The sequence below is a fragment of the Molothrus ater genome, chromosome 8 (assembly GCF_012460135.2).
Source record: "Molothrus ater isolate BHLD 08-10-18 breed brown headed cowbird chromosome 8, BPBGC_Mater_1.1, whole genome shotgun sequence".
Lineage (NCBI taxonomy): Eukaryota > Metazoa > Chordata > Aves > Passeriformes > Icteridae > Molothrus > Molothrus ater.
This window is the reverse complement of record NC_050485.2, coordinates 32,628,903-32,646,917: the sequence shown is the minus strand read 5'-3', so window position 1 is coordinate 32,646,917 and position 18,015 is coordinate 32,628,903. Positions and strand designations below refer to the sequence as shown.

General features: G+C 43.6%; 1 protein-coding gene across 1 annotated transcript; it reads right to left on the bottom strand.

The window, feature by feature from the left end:
* Nucleotides 1–2,428: 2,428 nt before the first annotated feature.
* Nucleotides 2,429–17,893, bottom strand: ABRAXAS2 (abraxas 2, BRISC complex subunit). The gene is made up of 9 exons (XM_036385976.2): nt 17,819–17,893; nt 16,290–16,380; nt 13,390–13,426; nt 11,687–11,753; nt 11,100–11,290; nt 10,426–10,545; nt 9,670–9,754; nt 7,985–8,099; nt 2,429–4,665 (listed from the first exon to the last, which is right to left on the bottom strand). The coding sequence occupies exons 1-9, from the start codon at nt 17,888–17,890 to the stop codon at nt 4,196–4,198; spliced, it is 1,248 nt and encodes a 415-aa protein (XP_036241869.1). The 5' UTR covers nt 17,891–17,893; the 3' UTR covers nt 2,429–4,195.
* Between the last annotated feature and the right edge of the window lie 122 nt (nt 17,894–18,015).

Genomic DNA, 18,015 nt, shown 5'->3' with positions numbered 1-18,015 from the left:
AAAGACAAGGATGTGCGAGTTACCATCTTACTTAAAGGTCAGAAAGAGGAAAGAACTACTTTCCTAGGTGGAAAAGCCTCCTATGTTTCCAGTGGCACACAGCCTGCTGCTGGATTGATCCTGACCCACCCACACCACGAGCTGATGGGATTGTGATGATCCTTCTTTCCTGAAGGAAACTCTTCCTGGGTGCAGCTGACCTGCTCTGACATCCATCTCCACCTGCAGGGCTTGCCCTGGGAAGCTGAGCCTGAAATTCTCTCAGAATGAGGAGCACAATCTCCCAGGCTGGAGCTCTGGGAAAGCGAGGTCTCCTGAACTTCTGCTCCTCCTGTCTTTGAAGCCTCTCTGCTCCCACCAGTGGGAAGAACACCGGCCATTCCCAGAGGGGAATTCAGGATTTTTGTGCACAGCAAAGGAATCTCCTCTTTTTCTTCTTTTAGAAACTTCAGCCAAGATGCTGCTACACAATACAAGGTTATTTATAGGTAAGAGTGAAGAGCAAGAAAACCCAGGAGTCACCAGTTTGAACACTCTTGCTCTTGGTTCCATGAGGTGTGACAGGTGAGTGCTGAGAGCTCTGCAGGAGCCCCCCAGGGGGACAAATGGGAATTTGAGCCACAGGATTTTCCTGTCACTGGCCTGACCACAGCTCACAGAATCCCAGAACGGTTTAGGTTGGAAGGAACCTTAAAGCCCATCCAGTGCCACCCCTGCCATGGCAGGGACACCTTCCACTGTCCCAGGCTGCTCCAGCTCCAATGTCCAGCCTGGCCTTGGGCACTGCCAGGGATCCAGGGGCAGCCACAGCTGCTCTGGGCACCTGTGCCAGGGCCTGCCCACCTCACAGGGAACAATTCCTGCCCAAAATCCCACTTAAATCTCCTCTCCATCAGCTTAAAGCCATTCCCTGTGTCCTGTCTCTCCACCCCTTGTTCCCAGCCCCTCTCCAGCTCTCTTGGAGTCCCTCCAGGCACCTGAAGGTGTCTAAGTACTTACCAGTTTACTAATGAAACTCTAATTAAATTCTGCTTTCTTCCCAAATCCATAAGCTACAGAAGCAGCACAATAAAGGTAGATGCAAATACCCCCACAAATCTAACATGACAGAGAAATGTGTGTGTGAAACCATAGATACTGGAGAGAAAACAGAAAGCCAGAGGAAGATTCACCTCAAAGGAAGCCAGAAACCAACACCTTTTTTGCTGATCTGCAGACTGCTCAGAGGCAGAACCATGGAAGAACCAAGCAAAGCAAGCCTGTTATCAAAAATAACCCTTAAAATAAACCTTGCAGCACCAAAAAAAGCCAAGTTTCAGACTGAATCTAGTTACATTCAGTGTACTCAGAAGCATCTTCCCACTTAACAGGAGTTTTATCAGTTTGCTTATCTTATCTTGATGTTACACCAACAGTAACAGCTTCTCTTTACATTTTAACTCAGGACATGTCGGAGGCAGTGAAATATCCCCAGAGATGTGAGACATGAACTCCAAACCTGCACAGTCATGAATATGCCAAAATTAACAATGCTCACAAGTCTTTCTGCCAACATGTTCCACCCCATAAGCAAAGACAGGACTTGGAGACTCCCAGAGTGTCAATCCAAGCTAATTTCAGAAATATTTGACGATGCTTCCTTTTGTAAGCATATGTGATAGCTCTAATTCATTGAGGCTTCCCATATGGTGCATCCCTGTTCTTCTTACTATCAGCAGTCAGAGGGGGAATAAATTTGGAAATAAAGGAAACAGCAGTTCCAGGTTTCTCACATTCAACCAGAAAATATTTCACTGTACCAGGAAAACTCCAGGATTTGAACAGAAGGACACAGAAGCCAATTTTCAGTAGCTTTTCCTCAGTGCTGCCTTCCTGTCAGAGAGAGGACACAGCTACAGGCCCTGCTCCTGGGGATCACTAACAGGGACTGTCCAAGAGTCAGACTGGAAGCCTGGTGTAGCACAGGTGTGAAAATTCACCATTTAAAGCTGCTCCCTGCAGCCTTTTGACAGATCTCAACCCACCATTGTTTTCAACAGGGCTGTCAAGAAAACTGCAAAGTTTAAGCAGGTGTATTTTTACCAGAATATCACCTACATTAAAAACAAAACAAAACAAAAAAAGGCACACCCTTTGTCCTTTTGAATCAGCAGTCATGGTGAATGAAAATACCTGCAGGTAGGCACTGGCTGGAGGCACGATGACACACCTGTCCCACCTCCATGGTGCATGGAAAACCAAGCAGAACTTGCAGCATTTTTTTGTTAAATAACCCAGAATTCAAGGATATTGTATAAACATGTGTCAGGCATGGAATACTCCCTCTGCCACATCCCCTCAGTCCCAGCCTGGACAAATTTCACACACTTCTGCTTCCCAGTGAGGCTCCTCCACCAACGTGGCACCTGACAAGCATTAAAATCTATGGTAGGATTAAATAAGATTTTATTGTCACATGTAACTGCTTTCTCAGAGATGTACATTTTGCAGGTTTCTGTGCAGAATAAAAATGAAGAGGGCGGCTGCCAACCTGTCAGTTCTGATTCCAGCATGGACACGTCCACACCTGAGCCACAGGTGCTCACAGGTGGTGACTCCACAGCCAGGTCTCTGTTCCAGGGATTGCAACACTCCAAGACAAAAATCCATCCAGTTAAGGCTAATGAGAACAATGTCAAATAGTTAATAAAACCAGAGCACTTGATGATTAAAGATGGAACCACTTGGTAGAAGAGTGGCAATTTTAACATCTCATTTTTTTCCCAAAGTTATTTTGCTTAATTTAGTACAGGTAAGGAGAGGGTAATGAACAGACTTTTGCCTATGGATATGATCCAAAAGATTAAAATTTCAGTGGGTAAATTGGAGATATTTAATTTTTTTCAGCAACTGCTTTGCTGTTCTGGGTGTAAACTGAAGAAGTGGCCATTGATACCTCAAAGTGATAAACGCTGCAGATAACCTCATCTTAAAATGTGTATTTTCTCATTTACACATCAGGGATAAAGTCCAATAATACAAACTTCTTAGTGGCACAATTTCACATATTTTGGGCAACGTTAGCATACAAGCAGTATTTAAATAAAAGTAAGTGCATCCAAACATGAAATTCTCTAAATATACCACACTTCATTTATCCCAAACGGCAGTTTTCTGACAAGAGCTGTAATTCAAATTAAAATAATCATTTACATGTTTCACCCAGAGGAAAAGAGGTAATAAACCCAGGGGACTCTCCAAACAATCTTCTCCTACCCTATCCCCTATTTATCACATAAAATAACTCATCTAGAAGCGTAAATCCAATACTCAGATGCAAATAAAATGCAAGTAGCAGTCTCTGATGTTTGCAATTTGCAGACTCTAAAGTCCAATCATGATGGAATTTACTACTTCTGTCGGTCATTTACTCCTGTATGTGCACTTCATATTTATGCTAAAAGAACACATGAGACAATAAATGAGGCTAGTGTGGCATAAAGTCATTGTAAACCCAGCGAAACCAGAATAATTCTATTTATGACATTCATCTGGATGATTTACCAGGCATCCCACCCCCCCAACATCCTTTACAGAAAAAAAGGCAACCATCAGTTGAAGTGAGACACATTCTGTTTGTAAAAAAGGGCAAACCAAACCCCTCCTCTGATGAGGGCATGCTCACAGAAGGAGGTTGACCATGTCTTTTCCTATCAGGCTTCTCAGAATTATCAAAATTTCTTTGCTTGCAAAGGCCAATTTGGCTTACCATAGAAAGCTATTCGGAAGGCGGCTGATATATTTATTATTCCCTTTCAAAAATTAAAATTCAAGGCATGATAGTGCAAGAGGTAAGTTTTGATTTGAGAACATTATCTGTAGACTAACTGTGCTTAGTTACTACATCCCAATTTATTGTCTTAAAGAAAATATGGCAACAAAAGCTACAAGATCTCTATAAATTTCATTTTGCCTAAATTTACCAGTACATCCATGAACCTCATCAGTATTAGTACAACTTGATTATCCTAATGATTCCATTATAAAACTTGCAAAATGTATCACAAGGTGAATAAACCATCTAGTGCAAGTCTTCTACATTTCGTGTGCACAGTAATCCTGTGTAGTTCATTTCCTCCGGGTTAAATCCCCAAAATCTCTCGGTAACAATTATGAAAAAACAGCGTCACGTGGATTTGTCCTGTTTTGCCCCCTATCAAATCTGAGAAGTTTGAGTGTTCCTGGAATCACCATCAGGATGTGCTGAAGGTCGTGACTCCCTTGTCTGTGAGTATTCACTGTCAGAGGACTCTGTGGGTTCAAGCAAATTCTCATAATCACTGTCTTCTGATTCGTCAACATTGTCAGGCAGCGCTCTTTGGGAAGATGGCATGGACGCTCCATTGCCAGAATATTTCAATCCTGCACTTGTGGAAACATAACTGGAAGAACCCACTGCCTGAGGCCGAGGCATGAAGATGCTGCTGCTCTCCAGGAGCCCGGGGCTGCCAGAGCTGTCGTGAGTGCTCGTGTTGAAATCCGAGTACGGCGGGGGAGGATCGGACACGTCGGAATCTTCCAGTGTGCAGCCTTCCACAGCAAAGCCAGTGTAGGACATTCGGGGCACAAACATGGGCTCCACGTTATCTGTTGGCATTTGCCTGCTTAAAATTGCCTGCTGCATTCCTACAAAGCAAAGAACAGGGGGTACTTAATGCTTTCTTGGCAACGTGCTCCACATCCCTGAGCTGTGACTGCCTCGCTTGCCCTCTCTTCTTTCCTTCTGCTTGTTACCAAATGCTCGTGCCTGGCACTGCTCTCCAACTCCAGCACTGGATCCTGTCCTCTCAGTCTGCTCTACCCATCTTTCACACCTCTGATTTTAGGCTTACAGAGTCATCAATACACTGCCCCTGTCTGTCACATCAAATCTTGTTTAACACTGCACCCTTCTCTTTGAGCACGACAAACTCCCCTAAATTTAGCAGCGCAGCCTGAACCTCATCAGGATCAGCTCAATTATCCCAGTGATCCCTTTTCAAACCCAAAATGAGTCAGAAAGCAAATAAACTATCCAAGTGCAAACATGCTACACTTTCATGTGCACAGTCATCCTGTACAGATCATTTCCTCCAGTTTAAGCTCCCAAAAAACACAGCTACAGGATGTTTCCACAGCCTGTTGCTGTTTCCATCTCATCTTTTCTCTGTATTTTTCAGCTCCTTCTCACATCAAATAGCACCTGTGCTAGAGCTCAACCTGCCTCTTCCTCTCTACCTGTGTCTTAGTAAAACTCAACTCATTTTTCATCCATAATTGATACTTGATATTGTATCTTAAAAAAATCACTTTGTAGTTTCATTGCCCTTGTGCTAGGGGACAATCTCAAAACACCTGCAAAGAAATCACCATGTCTTCTTCCCTCAAATTATTATTGTCTTCTTGCCTCAAATTATTATTTTAATAACTTCACTCACATTAAAAATCTACATGATGGAATTATAGCTGGGAGTGTAGCAGGGTATCAGAACAGGAATGTGAAAGTCATCTTAAATGAGCTGATTTGGAAAATAATTTGAGGAAGACGTGCACAGGAATAATGAACTGCAAGAGCTGCAAAATGAGGAACACTTGCATCCTTCTGCAAAAAAGAAACTTGATTTATGTAAACTATAAATCGATATGCATGAAGTGTGCTCAGCTGTGGAGATACAGGTATGTATCATTTCACTGTAGTTGTTAAAAATATGACCAAAATATATGTAACTATGAACAGCACGGTTTAAAAATAGGGAAAACTGGAGAAACCCTACAAAACACAAGGACTCATCAGAGATCTAATAATCATGACCTGAGAGGAAAGGCTGGAATAACTGGGATAACATGACCTAAGAGGAAAGGCTGGAATAACTGGGATAACATGACCTAAGAGGAAAGGCTGGAATAACTTCAGTAGGGAAGACTGAAGAAAGCATTTTATTCTTAAATGTGCCTAAGAGGCTGCTGCAGAAAGGTAAATTTGAGTACTGCACACTACACAGAAGGAAAAGACTTCCTGGCAGAAGTTTGGTTAAGCACTGGGAGACACTGAAGTTTTTGACTGGTTCCTAAGGAGTTATTAACCAACAAACCTGCCAGAATTGACACTGGAATGTGTAAGGTGAGGGACACAATGGGATCAGCTCTATTTACTGGAGAAACCCCACATGGAGGGTGAGAGCTCCTTTAACCAAGTCACTGAGATGTCTCTTGGGAATGGAAAGAGCACATTCCCTCAGGTGGCTGCAGAACAGCACTCCATTTCTGGGCCACAACAGGAGAAGTGCACTGGGAGATCTCCTGGCATCTGGGAAGTGCCCAGCACTCAGCAAAGCCTGGAACATCCTGCTACATGTACAGAACTATTTCAGTGATCTGGCAGCTAAAGTCTCAATTGCCTTTTATAATGCAGTGTTTAAGTCATAACCTGTTAACCCAAGGTTTGTAGGAACACCAAGCTCTCACACAACACTCCCACAGGAACTGGAATCAAACTCTCCCTTTTCCTCACTAAAACCAAGGAAATTCTACCAGCATTGAGCAAGTGAGGGAACAGAAGGCCAGATTCAGTAATTAACTACTCACATCTAAAAATACTGCAAAGCTCCAAGCTGCATGTTTTCTTGTTTCAGCCCTCTCACATGATTCTCTGCTCTGGCATCAATTCTCAGTCCAGCATTTGCATCTCCCTGGTAGTACCCAGAGTTGAGCACTGACTGCTCTTCCTCCTCCTCCCCCATCTGTGCTGGGATCAGCTCCAGTCACACCAAATATCCACCTCTGCTTCCCCATAGTAGCAGCTCCCTGCCTACTTCATCTACAGCCAAGCAGGAAACAGCAGTGACTCATTTACTTCCACCTTTCAAATGGTCCTGGGCTAATCCTGGCTCTGTTACCTTATCTTTGAGATTCAAAGAAGAACTTGTGCTGACTAAAATGCTCATGTGATAACAGTACCTCACTGCCTGGAGAAAATTAAAATACCAGTCACAGCAGCACCAGGCCCACTGCAGAGTTTAGGGTGCTCACCCACCTAAACCCCCTTTTTGTCACACACTGCTTTAGGTAACAGGATACAGAAATAATAAAAAACCCATTGTAGCTAAAATGACAAAATTTCATTATTTGCTTATCATTTCAAAACATGGGTAAAAAGAGGCAGTGTTTGCTGAAGTGTGTAATTTGCTTATGCATTATTTAGGTTTTTATCTTACTTCCCATTTGCCTGTTCTCTGCCCCTGCTCTCTACCTTCAGTCTTCCCTTGCACTCACAAATTCAATTAGATCAGCAATGCCTCTTTGGAAGGAGCCAAGTTCTTCACAAAACTTATCTACTGCTAACCAAAGTCTCCTGAGGCCACACTCAGTTTTTAGGAAGGAAGGATAGTGTGGCAATCAGCCAAATGTGCTCACACAGCAAGGCTCACTGACTCAGGAAATTATGGAGCAGCAAAATAAGATGAACAACACCCACAAAGATTTACTTCAACACTGAGCAGTGATATTTCAGTGCTAAACATCTTTACCACTAAGTCAGCAAATGGGAGTGGGAAAAAAGACTTCATAAAGCCAAGGCTAGCTCCTGGCCTGTGAACACAGAACCCTGTTTCTTTACTTCAAAAAGAATCTCTCCAGTATTTGGCTTTTTTTCCCCCCACTTTTCTTTTCCTACAACTGATCTTTTCCTGTGTTACTTACAGAACTGTCTTGCTCATTCTTTCTTTACAGTGTTGTCTCTCCTATATTTTAAGCTTGCTAACACTGGATGATTCCAGCAGAAATCCCTTCAACACACACGTTCACAGCTCAGGTGTCATTCAACACAAATCCATCACACTGCCCTTCCCACTGACATGTTTTTTCCCATGAGCTACCAGCAATACAACAATTATTTTAACTCCACAAAACATTTTCTCCTCACAGCACTTGCTTCTGAAAGAAAAAAGGTAAATAAAAGGCAACTTACTTATTTCTTGTTCTTTTTCATTCTTCTTTTGTGTGATTTGCCTTTTTAACTTGTTTACATCAGCTTGAAAAGCTTCAACAACACGTTCACTTTTTTCTACATCTATACATACTGCCTGGGAGAAAAATGTAAGATATGCTAAGATTGGGCAAAAATGTAGGAAATCGTTTCAGGACAACATTAATAAAGCTACTACCAGGCAAGAAGGCATTGAAGCACAAAACTAAAAGCAGGATTTAACTGCAGCAGAAATACTCAGCCTCAAGATTGTTTTCTTTACTGGCTGTTGCTGCATTATAGGAAAAGCATTTCCAAATAATGCATCATGACAGGAGATTTGCAATAAGATCCAAAGTTGGTTAGTGTCCAGCATCCCTGGAAGTGTTCAGGATGGATGAGGCTTGGAGCAGCCTGGGACAGTGGAAGATGTCCCTGCCATGGCAGAGGGTGGGATGAGATGAGCTTTAAGGTCCCTTCCCACCCAAAGCATTCTGTGATTCTATGAAATTAAATATTGGCCATGATCACTTTCAGAGATGCTGATTCCACCACTGTCCTGAGCAGCCTGTTCCAATGCCTGACAGCCCTCTCAGGGAAAAAATTGTTCCTAATTTCCATCCTAAACCTCCCCTGCTGCAATTTGAGGTGGTTTCCTCTCCTCCTGTTGCTAGTTACTTGGGAGAAGAGAGCAACAATGTCTCCTCTCAGCCTCCTTTTCTCCAGGCTAAAGAAGCCCATTTCCATTTTTCCAGACAGCAATTGAAACAACAGCAGAGCACAGAGGACAACTGTGCTCCTGGCAAGAACAGCATCACAGAACAATGCCATTAGCTAATGGGCACAGCTCTGAAGAGAAATTTTCCTATTCCCTGAAGCTGCCTGGAAGTGTCTGCCTTCCAAAGGAGGCTGGAAGGTGGAACTTGCCAGTAAGAAAGAGCAGCTCCCCCTGTGCAGGCAGGTGCAGGGGATGGTTGGAGGGATTCTCCTTGTTCCCTGCTCAGGAGGGAACCAGCAGAGCTGAGCTGGAGCACTGACACCAATCCCCCAGGGCAGATGCACAGGGAAAGCCTGGAACAAGCTGTGACTCCAGCACCATTAGCAGATGTGTGAGCTGCTCCCCGGGCAGCACAGCTCCTCTGCTCTTCACACAGGACAAGCTGTGAGCTGACAAGCTCACAATGAGCAGAGCTGACACTCCAGGCATTTTCAGATGCTTTGGCACATTTGGAGCAGGATTCACTCATGCTCCACACAAAATGTTCACAAGTTTTAACTAACAGATGGTGCTCTGCTCATGCTCCATACCCAGAGCCAGGAGTCATTTTTAAACCTCTGCAAATCCCTACAGCCTTCAGCAGGGCTTCTCTTCACTGCAAACCCTTAAAAATGACTAACACCTCCTATAAATCACTGAGTATTAAATCCTTTACTTTGCAAAAGAGAAAAAAATGGTGCTATATGTACCAACCACTTTCACAGAAGCCACACAGAAGCACTGCAGAAGCCACTGCTCACATTAAATAGAAACTGAAACATTTAACTTTAAAGTCAGTCTTATTTTCCTACAGTTCATGATAATTCCTTATGAGCTCTAAAAATCTCCATCTCCTCCACGCCTGCTTTAATCAAAGGATGAATAAAAGATGCCACATAGATACAGACCAGTATGGAGTAAAGGATGTTACCTGTACTTTTTCCTGAAGTGCATTATAAACCTGATAGATAGCCCTGATGTCCTTCATCACTCCATCTTTGTCAAAAAAATCAGTACTAAAAAGAAAGCAGAAATCATTAGTGAGAAAAGACAATACAGGTTTCTAGCTCATGCTGTCTTTGAATTTCTGTTAAGCAGTCTATCACTGTATTTTTTTAATGTATCTTATTGCTAAATATGCTATTTCAGCAATAGTATATTGTTAAAAATGTACCATACTGTCATAAACAAAAATTTGTACAGCAGCATATTCAATTCCAAAACTCCTTCTGGAACAATAAAGTCTCATTTGAATGAGATTAAACTTGTGCCAAAATCTTTAAGCTTGTATAATTTCATTGTTAACAGCCAGAAAAGCTACTTTGAATTTATGGCATTTAATTGAAAATACTTAAGAAAAACATCAAGAATTCAATGTTTCTGTGGCAGAGTTTAAGTGCACACAGAATTCCTTGGGGAGGTGGGTGGAAATCAAGTCAGAAGCTTCCAGCCAGAAGGGTCCCAGCATGGACTGGCCACACCAACTCTGCTTTTCTGAAAAGTGCACTGAGTTCCCTTGGTTCTTCTAAAAGATCCAATTGTAACCAGAAAAAAAGCACACTGGGAACTGACCACTCTCCTCCAGACCTGGTTTTCTGCTGCTCAACATGCACATTTGTGGTATTCTCTGTGAGGTACAGAGAGCAGAGCTTGATGACTGCTTCATTTAGAAAGGAGAAGTCCTTACCCGTGTTCCTTAATAACTTTGGCATAATTCTGAGAAGTATTTGGCACTGAAGAACCTTTGTATTCCTGTTGACTAGTGTTGCCTAGATTAGGAATAGTAAGTGACACCCTTTGATTATACCTGCAGAGAAGGTTCAGAAAGATTTTTTAATTCAATTGAAAAAGATTCTTTCCAAAAGCATTGATATTATCTCATGCCTCTGATGATCAGAATTCATCTAATTTTAAAGCTTCTGCATTAGGTTTGTTATAAAAGTAGCTGAATATTACAAGCTGTGTTCAAAATACATGCAGCATCAAAAACCCTTAATACAGAGCTACCTCTACACCTCAAGAACCTTTATAATGTGCAAACTATCAGAGGTATATTCAGGTCCTCTAGAAGAAACATGGTAGTGACATCTGATGTTTCTTAAAGTAGATTTTTTTTTGTCTGATGACTTAGAGATTGAAAAGAATTTTTGTTCACCCTACTATTAATTTATAAATTATTTGCACCAAAAAAAACCCCAAAATAAAACCAAATCTGTCATCATTAATAAGCACCCCTATACATCATTGAACAAACACAAAGCTTTCTTTAAGTGCAATTGTACAAACTCTGAAATAGTTTAAAAATAGCAGTAAAAAGCAGAACAAAGAATGAGGACTGCTTCATTGGCAGAGTTTGCTCACCTTCTGTTTGGTCTAAAAAGCACATATTCTAAAGCATGTGTTGAGTTATTTGCAGTGGAAATGAAGCTGAAGAGAAGGAAGACGAGGTCAGGCACTCCAAGGATGTGTGTCAGCTGTTTGTGAATGATGTGCTCTCTGTATGACATCTGCTGCTGAGTGTTTCTCCTGAATCTGTACCATCCAATAACGTTCTGCAATCAAACACATCAGGAAAAACCCACAGCGTTACCTGAGAGACACAGATTTACCTTAAAGGGGCTGATATTGTGGTATCACCATTACCCAAAAGCTTTAGCACAACGAAACAAACTGAATTCCTCAAGATTTGAGTTTGAGATGGTCAATAAAGCCCTACACTTTTGGAAACCTACACTTAAATCCTCTGCATTTCTTGAAGGAAATTGCTCCCAGTTTAATCTAAGCACCACAAATCCAACAACTTCTGTACAGGATAAGCCCTGGATCCAAACAAACCATTAGATTTGTGAAGGAAAGTATTTATTCTCGTTAACTACTTTTTTTTTTAAATTTGTTTTCCAAACCCACTCTTTCTAATGCCTACAACAAGAGGAAAAGAGAAAACTTACTTTTCTTCTGTCTTTGAGAATCCTGTCCAAACTCTCCTCATTAACTTTGCCTGCATAGTCATAAAAGCTTGAACAAAAAAGGAGAAAGGTAGGTACACAGTTTATACACACATACATAAAGTAAATCATTTCTACTTTGAGTGTTCTACAAGTAGATGGCATTCTAGACAATACTAAGCAACTTCCAGAGCCTTACTTTTACCAACAGAAATGCACTGGGCAATTTTATTTTTACCAGCATTCTGTAAACCCCTGCTTCGATAATCAGAAGCCTACCAGCCCAGAAGAAATGAAAACAGGGCCATTTCAAATGCAACTCCAAATAAACTCCTTGAGCTCCAATCCTGCCACTGCACTCACATGGCTGGATCCTTGAACCCAAAAGAGTCAGCAATAATTCAAAGTATCATGGTCTTTCCACATGGTTCTGCTTCCACAGCTGAACCCAAACCCTGACATGTTGTTATTTTGTGGACAGGGCAGATTTAGGAATTTATAAATCTACCTATGCAGACAGGTTTTGGTATTCAGGTAGATCAGAGTGCATGATAAAAGAAAAAAAACCCTTTGAAAATAGATTCCTCCTTGGTCTCTTTCAAGCGCTGACATTAACACCTAAAGCAGTGCAGGAAAATGCTCTGGTTTAGGGGTCTGTGACTTCAATTTTTGGGGGATGGGGTAAAAAAACACCAAATCCTGACCTCAGTGCTTGGCTGGTAAATAAGGGTGGAAATGCCACTTAGGTGTAAGTTGTTGGGAAAACTCAGACTACAACTAATGACAAATTTGAGACACTATGTTATAGTCACACAATTTTTTCAATTCATGTTTGCAGTATTTATTTCTAATCCTGGTGGACATCCACCTCTTTCTCTGTCTGTGCTTTATCTCCATGTGTGGAGTCTGCAGCATTTTAAATCAGTGGGTTAAGAGTATCCTCTCTGTAATTATCAGCCAGCAAAGTGACTGACTGCAGCTTTTCTCTCTAATGCAACCACTGTCAATCATAATGTCTAAGCTACTGTGTCTTCTTAATTGGCTGGAAATCTCTCAAGATGAGAGGAGATTAATTGGGAATTCCTTCTCAAAAGGAATTCTAGACAGTGCTTTAGAAGCCAACACTGGGTAACAAGTGAAGACTATAGAGAAAATCTACATGTAAATAGATGGAAGCTGTTCAATAGAATATATTAGCCCCATATTTAATTTAAATTCTGGAGTTCAGAAAATCAAAAGGCAGAAATAACCAGAAAGCTGAAGATGTTACAATAATTAGTTGGTGCAGGTTGGGTTGGTACCACTAAGCACAAACCAACTTGTTAACCCAGCAGGTTACCAGGGTTAGGGCACACAGGGGATGCTGTGACCCACCAGGCCCAGGCAGAGCCAGCCCAGACTACAACAATTTCAATTGATTTTGACATTCCTCCTCATCATCAGAGAGATGTGAGCTGACCTGACTGCTGCCCTACCTCCACAGCTCCACAGAAATCAAATAGATGGGGAAATAAACCCCTTCCAAGCTACAGTACAACTGTAAACTCCCACTTTGATTGTCATGGTTGGTGCCACTTGCATGTGATCCTGTAAAACCATCAGATGAGCAAACACTGCTAGGGACATTTGAAATGCTAATATATTGCAGGGAGCTCCCTGTTTTTATATTCTGCAGCCACCACAGCAAGACAACAAAAGAAGCTTACCTAAAGAGTTTTGAACAAGGCTCATGGTTATGGATTTCTGCAACAACAAACAAATAAACCAAAGTAAGTGACCTATGTCCAACTGCTCCAGGCAAAGAGAAACTACAGTGACATATCTTGCATGAACTTTCCACATCAGAGCTACTGAGCAAGAAACATTTGTGTCAGAGCACACACTGCCCTCACTCTCTCAACACCTGATGACACAGCACCATACATAGAAAACTGCCCACACTTCATAATTTGACCTTTTACATAGAAAAATATTTCAATAAGCAAGGCATACACTTGCTCAGACACACAGAGATTTATCTGAGCCTCAAATGCACACTTTTGATACTATTTGATAGTTACAAACTCCTCACAAAGGCATTTCTGATTTCTGTTTTCTTTTTTTCTACACCCTTCCACAACAGCTTATTTGCATCCATATACATTTGTTCCTTACAGCAGCAAGGAATAAAAAAGGATGGGGAAGGGAATCACTGAAATATTATACATTGTAGTGTTTAAAGAGGCAAGGCAAACAGAATCTCTAATGAGAAAAGGGGTTAAAAGCAATTTCAAATCATTTAGCTGCACTTTATAATTCAGTTATATGAAATATTAAAAAGTCAGTTCAATGTTTTTCCATTGAAAAAGTTGTGATCAATGCTAAGATGCTTATTTAACCAGCAAAGGTTGTAACATGTCAGCAATCTCAGAGGAGAGTGAGAAAATAGTAAAAACCCAATCTTACATTGTCCTTCCAACACGAAGCATGACTCATTTTTTAGGAGCTTGGAGCAACCTGGTGTAGTGGAAGGTGTCCCTGCCCATGGCAGGAGCTGGGGTTGAAGGTCCCTCCCAACCCAAGCCCCCTGGGATTCTGTGACCACACAGCACAAATATTTGCAGCTGCAGCAGCAGAGCCCCACTGGGGTTCAGCAGAACTTTGCTCAGGCTCTGCCTCCCTGCAGTGATTCCCCAGCAGAGCACCAGGATGGATCACAGCTCCCAGGAACAGCAGCCAGCACCATCCACATCTCAGCACATTTGCTGTCTATCAAAACAAGGCCCTGAGCACCCATTCCAGGCACACTGCCTGACAAACTGCACATCCTCACTGGCAAGAGCTCCTCAGGATGCTGCTCTTGGAGTTACTGACTCCTTTATTTGACATAAAATTGTATCAACTCTAATATTTTCACACCATCATGCAGGCATCTGTGGAAACAAGCTGCTAACAAAGCCTTTAAGTACAATTATTCCAGCTTAGACCAATTCCTTCCAGCAAATACATTGACTGCAACAACATTCTTGGTTCTTGGGTGATGATGTTGTACACAGACCTTGTGTTTTGAGAAACAGGAAACAAGAAGCCTCCTGCTCAGACCCCATCAATCAGTCAACATTTTAAATTTAAGGTTTACACATTGACTTATTTATATATATATATAATGTATCTAGTACACACACTATGTACACATACATATATTTAAACACCACCACTAAGGAGACACAAAAGAAACTGAAAAGTCATCTGTGACAACAGTGCCACAAAACTGTCAATCTCATGAGCTGAACTGGCAGTCCAAGAGTTAAATTGATGAATAAATATCAAAGTAAAAATGGCAAATAAAAAAATATCCAGCAGGTCTTCAGGAGTGGGTGATTTCCCTTCTCACTGTAACCAATAATGTGACAAAGGGGTGATTTAAAAAGGGAGCAGTTTTTAACACCACAAACACTTGGCTTAGGAAACCAGGCCAAGGCTGCAGGTGGTGACATCACTGCCAGCAATAACCAGGATCAGTGACCACTGAAGAGCAAGGTCTAATTTAAAAACCTAAAAATGACTGGCTCTGCCAGTTTTGTCTGAACACACAGAGCCATCAGCAGCACTCTGGCAGTGATTATATGCAAACACAACAAATGTTGTGCCTTTATCTTCTGTAATTTAGCTCATAACTGACACTTGCCAGTCAATTCACCACCCATGTTCTCTAGGGAATAACCAGGACAGGAAACTGCTGAACCTTCTGGAGCCCAGAGCACAAACCCATCACCATTGCAAGTGGGAAATCTCTTGGGATGTAACATGGTGCCACTGCACATGTTCACAGATCACCTGTTTGTGCCAGAGTAACATCTGAGAGTCAATCCAGAGCTGTTTGTGTTCTCACTGAGCTTCATGCACACCCTGCTTTGGTATCTGGGATCACAGCCACAAAGCCAGGTATGGAAGGAGGTTTAAATCTATTTTAACAGCTGGTTTTATATCCAGAAACAAAAAGGCAGTTTTCTTTCAGGGCTTTCCTATTTTCTATAAACCAAACACGCAACAGCTTCTCTCTCATATCTTAAAAATCTCCTTCAACCAACACTTAACAGCAAGATCTTTGATCTTTGCTCAGTTTTCACAACACATCAGCTGCACAGAACTTGTGCTTATCAACAAATTGTCTGACTGATATTCCTTGCCCAGTCCTGCTGTGACAGTTTATGATGTCACCAACTCCCAGCCATCCATCCAAACCTGCTTCTGCCCCTTTCAGTACCAGTGAATCAAGCAATGGATTAATTTTATTTTGAGCACATGCTGTACTTAGGCAACTGTATCAAGCAGGAAACTCCTCACAGTAATTTTTCTATCACAGAATGAAGACAAATATCTTCAATAAATAATCTTTCCTCCATAAAAGGAGGTGCATGAAACCCCTGTAACTTGCAAAGATTTGTTTCCTTTCTTCACATCCCAACCACAAACACACAGACACTGTGGCAAATGTGATCCTGGAAGTCTGAAACAGACAATCCTGTGATTGCCTCACACCAGAAACAATTCTTAATGAAACCTCCTGAAAACATGAAACCTGAGCAGTGCCTGTTTCAGAACAACTCAAAGTTACATCACTTACCTATCACTTGTAGAAATTCAGTGTTGCTGATCTGTGAATCACTGATGCTGACAGTCTCTTCTTGTCTCACCTCTCCCAGCAGAAATCCTTCCTGCAATTTTAAAAGAAAAATATTAAAAATAGAGAAAAAAATCCACTATATGCAGCCATTTACTGTAACTTTCTTAGCTTCAAACTGAAACAAAGATGAAGTTTGAAAGACACATCTGAGCTGCAGTGAGTAGAAACTGCCCTGAGGTTTTACCAAAGCTGTTTTTTTGTTTTGCCAGCATCCTTTTACAACACTACAGAGATGGGCTGTCCAGAAGGAACATTCTACACACAACCCACACAAGGCAAACACATGACAAAAGGGAGGGCTCAGCCACAGATACAAGGGGGAAAAAGCTCCAATAAAGCCAAGAGAAGAGGAATTCAAACCTGTAAGGACTTACACAAATTTTAGTGTGGAGCCTGAGCTGGACCCTGACCAACACCAGGGTTTGCAAAACCCAGGAGGCAATTTAAAAGTAAGGCAATTTTAAGGTACATTAATTTATTCTCCATCCCCACCCAAAATGAAGAAGGAGACTGAGCTGGAATCAGGAGGTTTTGGCACAAGGTGCAGAGGAAAAGAGCAAGCTCAGGCTAAAAAGGTGCCAACAAAACCCAGCAATTCGGGAACAGCCCGGCTCTGCACTGCACCGCACCGTGGTCGGTCACAGCTGCTGGAAAAGCCTCTCACGGAGCTTTTACAAGAGCGTTTTCCTGCCACAACCCGTGTCCTGCGGGAGCCCCACCCCGCGGGGAGCACCCCGGGCACCCCACATCCCGCCCGGGCACCCCACATCCCGTGAACAGCCCGGGCACCCCACGGGGAGCAGCACCCCGGGCACCCCACATCCCGCCCGGGCACCCCACATCCCGTGAACAGCCCGGGCACCCCACGGGGAGCAGCACCCCGGGCACCCCACATCCCGCCCGGGCACCCCACATCCCGCCCGGGCACCCCACATCCCGCCTGGGCACCCCACATCCCGGGAACAGCCCGGACATCCCAAGGGGAGCACTCCTGGTACCCCACATCCCGGGGCAGCATCCCCCGGACCCCACATCCCTCTCCGACACCCCACACCCCACATCCCGGGGGGAGCATCCTGGGGTCCCCATACTGCAGGAGAAGCACCCTGGGCACCCCACAAGCCGGGGGGAACATCCTGGGGACCCCACGCTGCGGGAGAAGCACCCCACATCCCAGGGAGCAGCCGAGACACCCCACATCCTACTCGGGAAGGAGGAAACCGGGCAGCCCGTATCCCGGCTACCCCGCGGAGCATCCGGGGCACCCCACATGCCGGACACCCCACATCCCGGCCGGACACCCCACATCCCGCCCCGCTGTGTCCGTCTGGGGCCGCCCCCGCCCGCTGTGACCCGCGGCCGGGCCCCACCGGCGGCGGCGCGGCCTGGAAGCACCGCAGCGCAGCCGCCGGCCGGGGTGCAGCGTGAGGGAGCCCCGCGGGCCCGGGGCGGCGGCGGGGGACACGTACGTGGTCGGCGCTGCTGTTGGCGCTGCAGTAGCACACGGAGCTGAAGGTGTAGCCGGAGATGGACGCCGCCATGACGGACACACCGCCGCCGCCGCCGCCACGGCGCACGCGCGCCGGACGCACGCCCGCTTCCGGCGGCGCTGCGGGGCGTCATGGGGAGTGTAGTCCTGGGGGGGGGCAGTGGGGCATCCTCATGG

Coding starts and splice junctions, on each gene's coding strand:
- ABRAXAS2 (XM_036385976.2), bottom strand. CDS start 17,890: ATGGCGGCGTCCATCTCCGGCTACACCTTCAGCTCCGTGTGCTACTGC. Junction 11,754..13,389: donor CCTTGTTCAAAACTCTTTAG/GTAAGCTTCTTT, acceptor TTTTTGTTCAAG/CTTTTATGACTATGCAGGCA. Junction 4,666..7,984: donor TGAAAAAGAACAAGAAATAA/GTAAGTTGCCTT, acceptor TTTGCTTTGTAG/GAATGCAGCAGGCAATTTTA.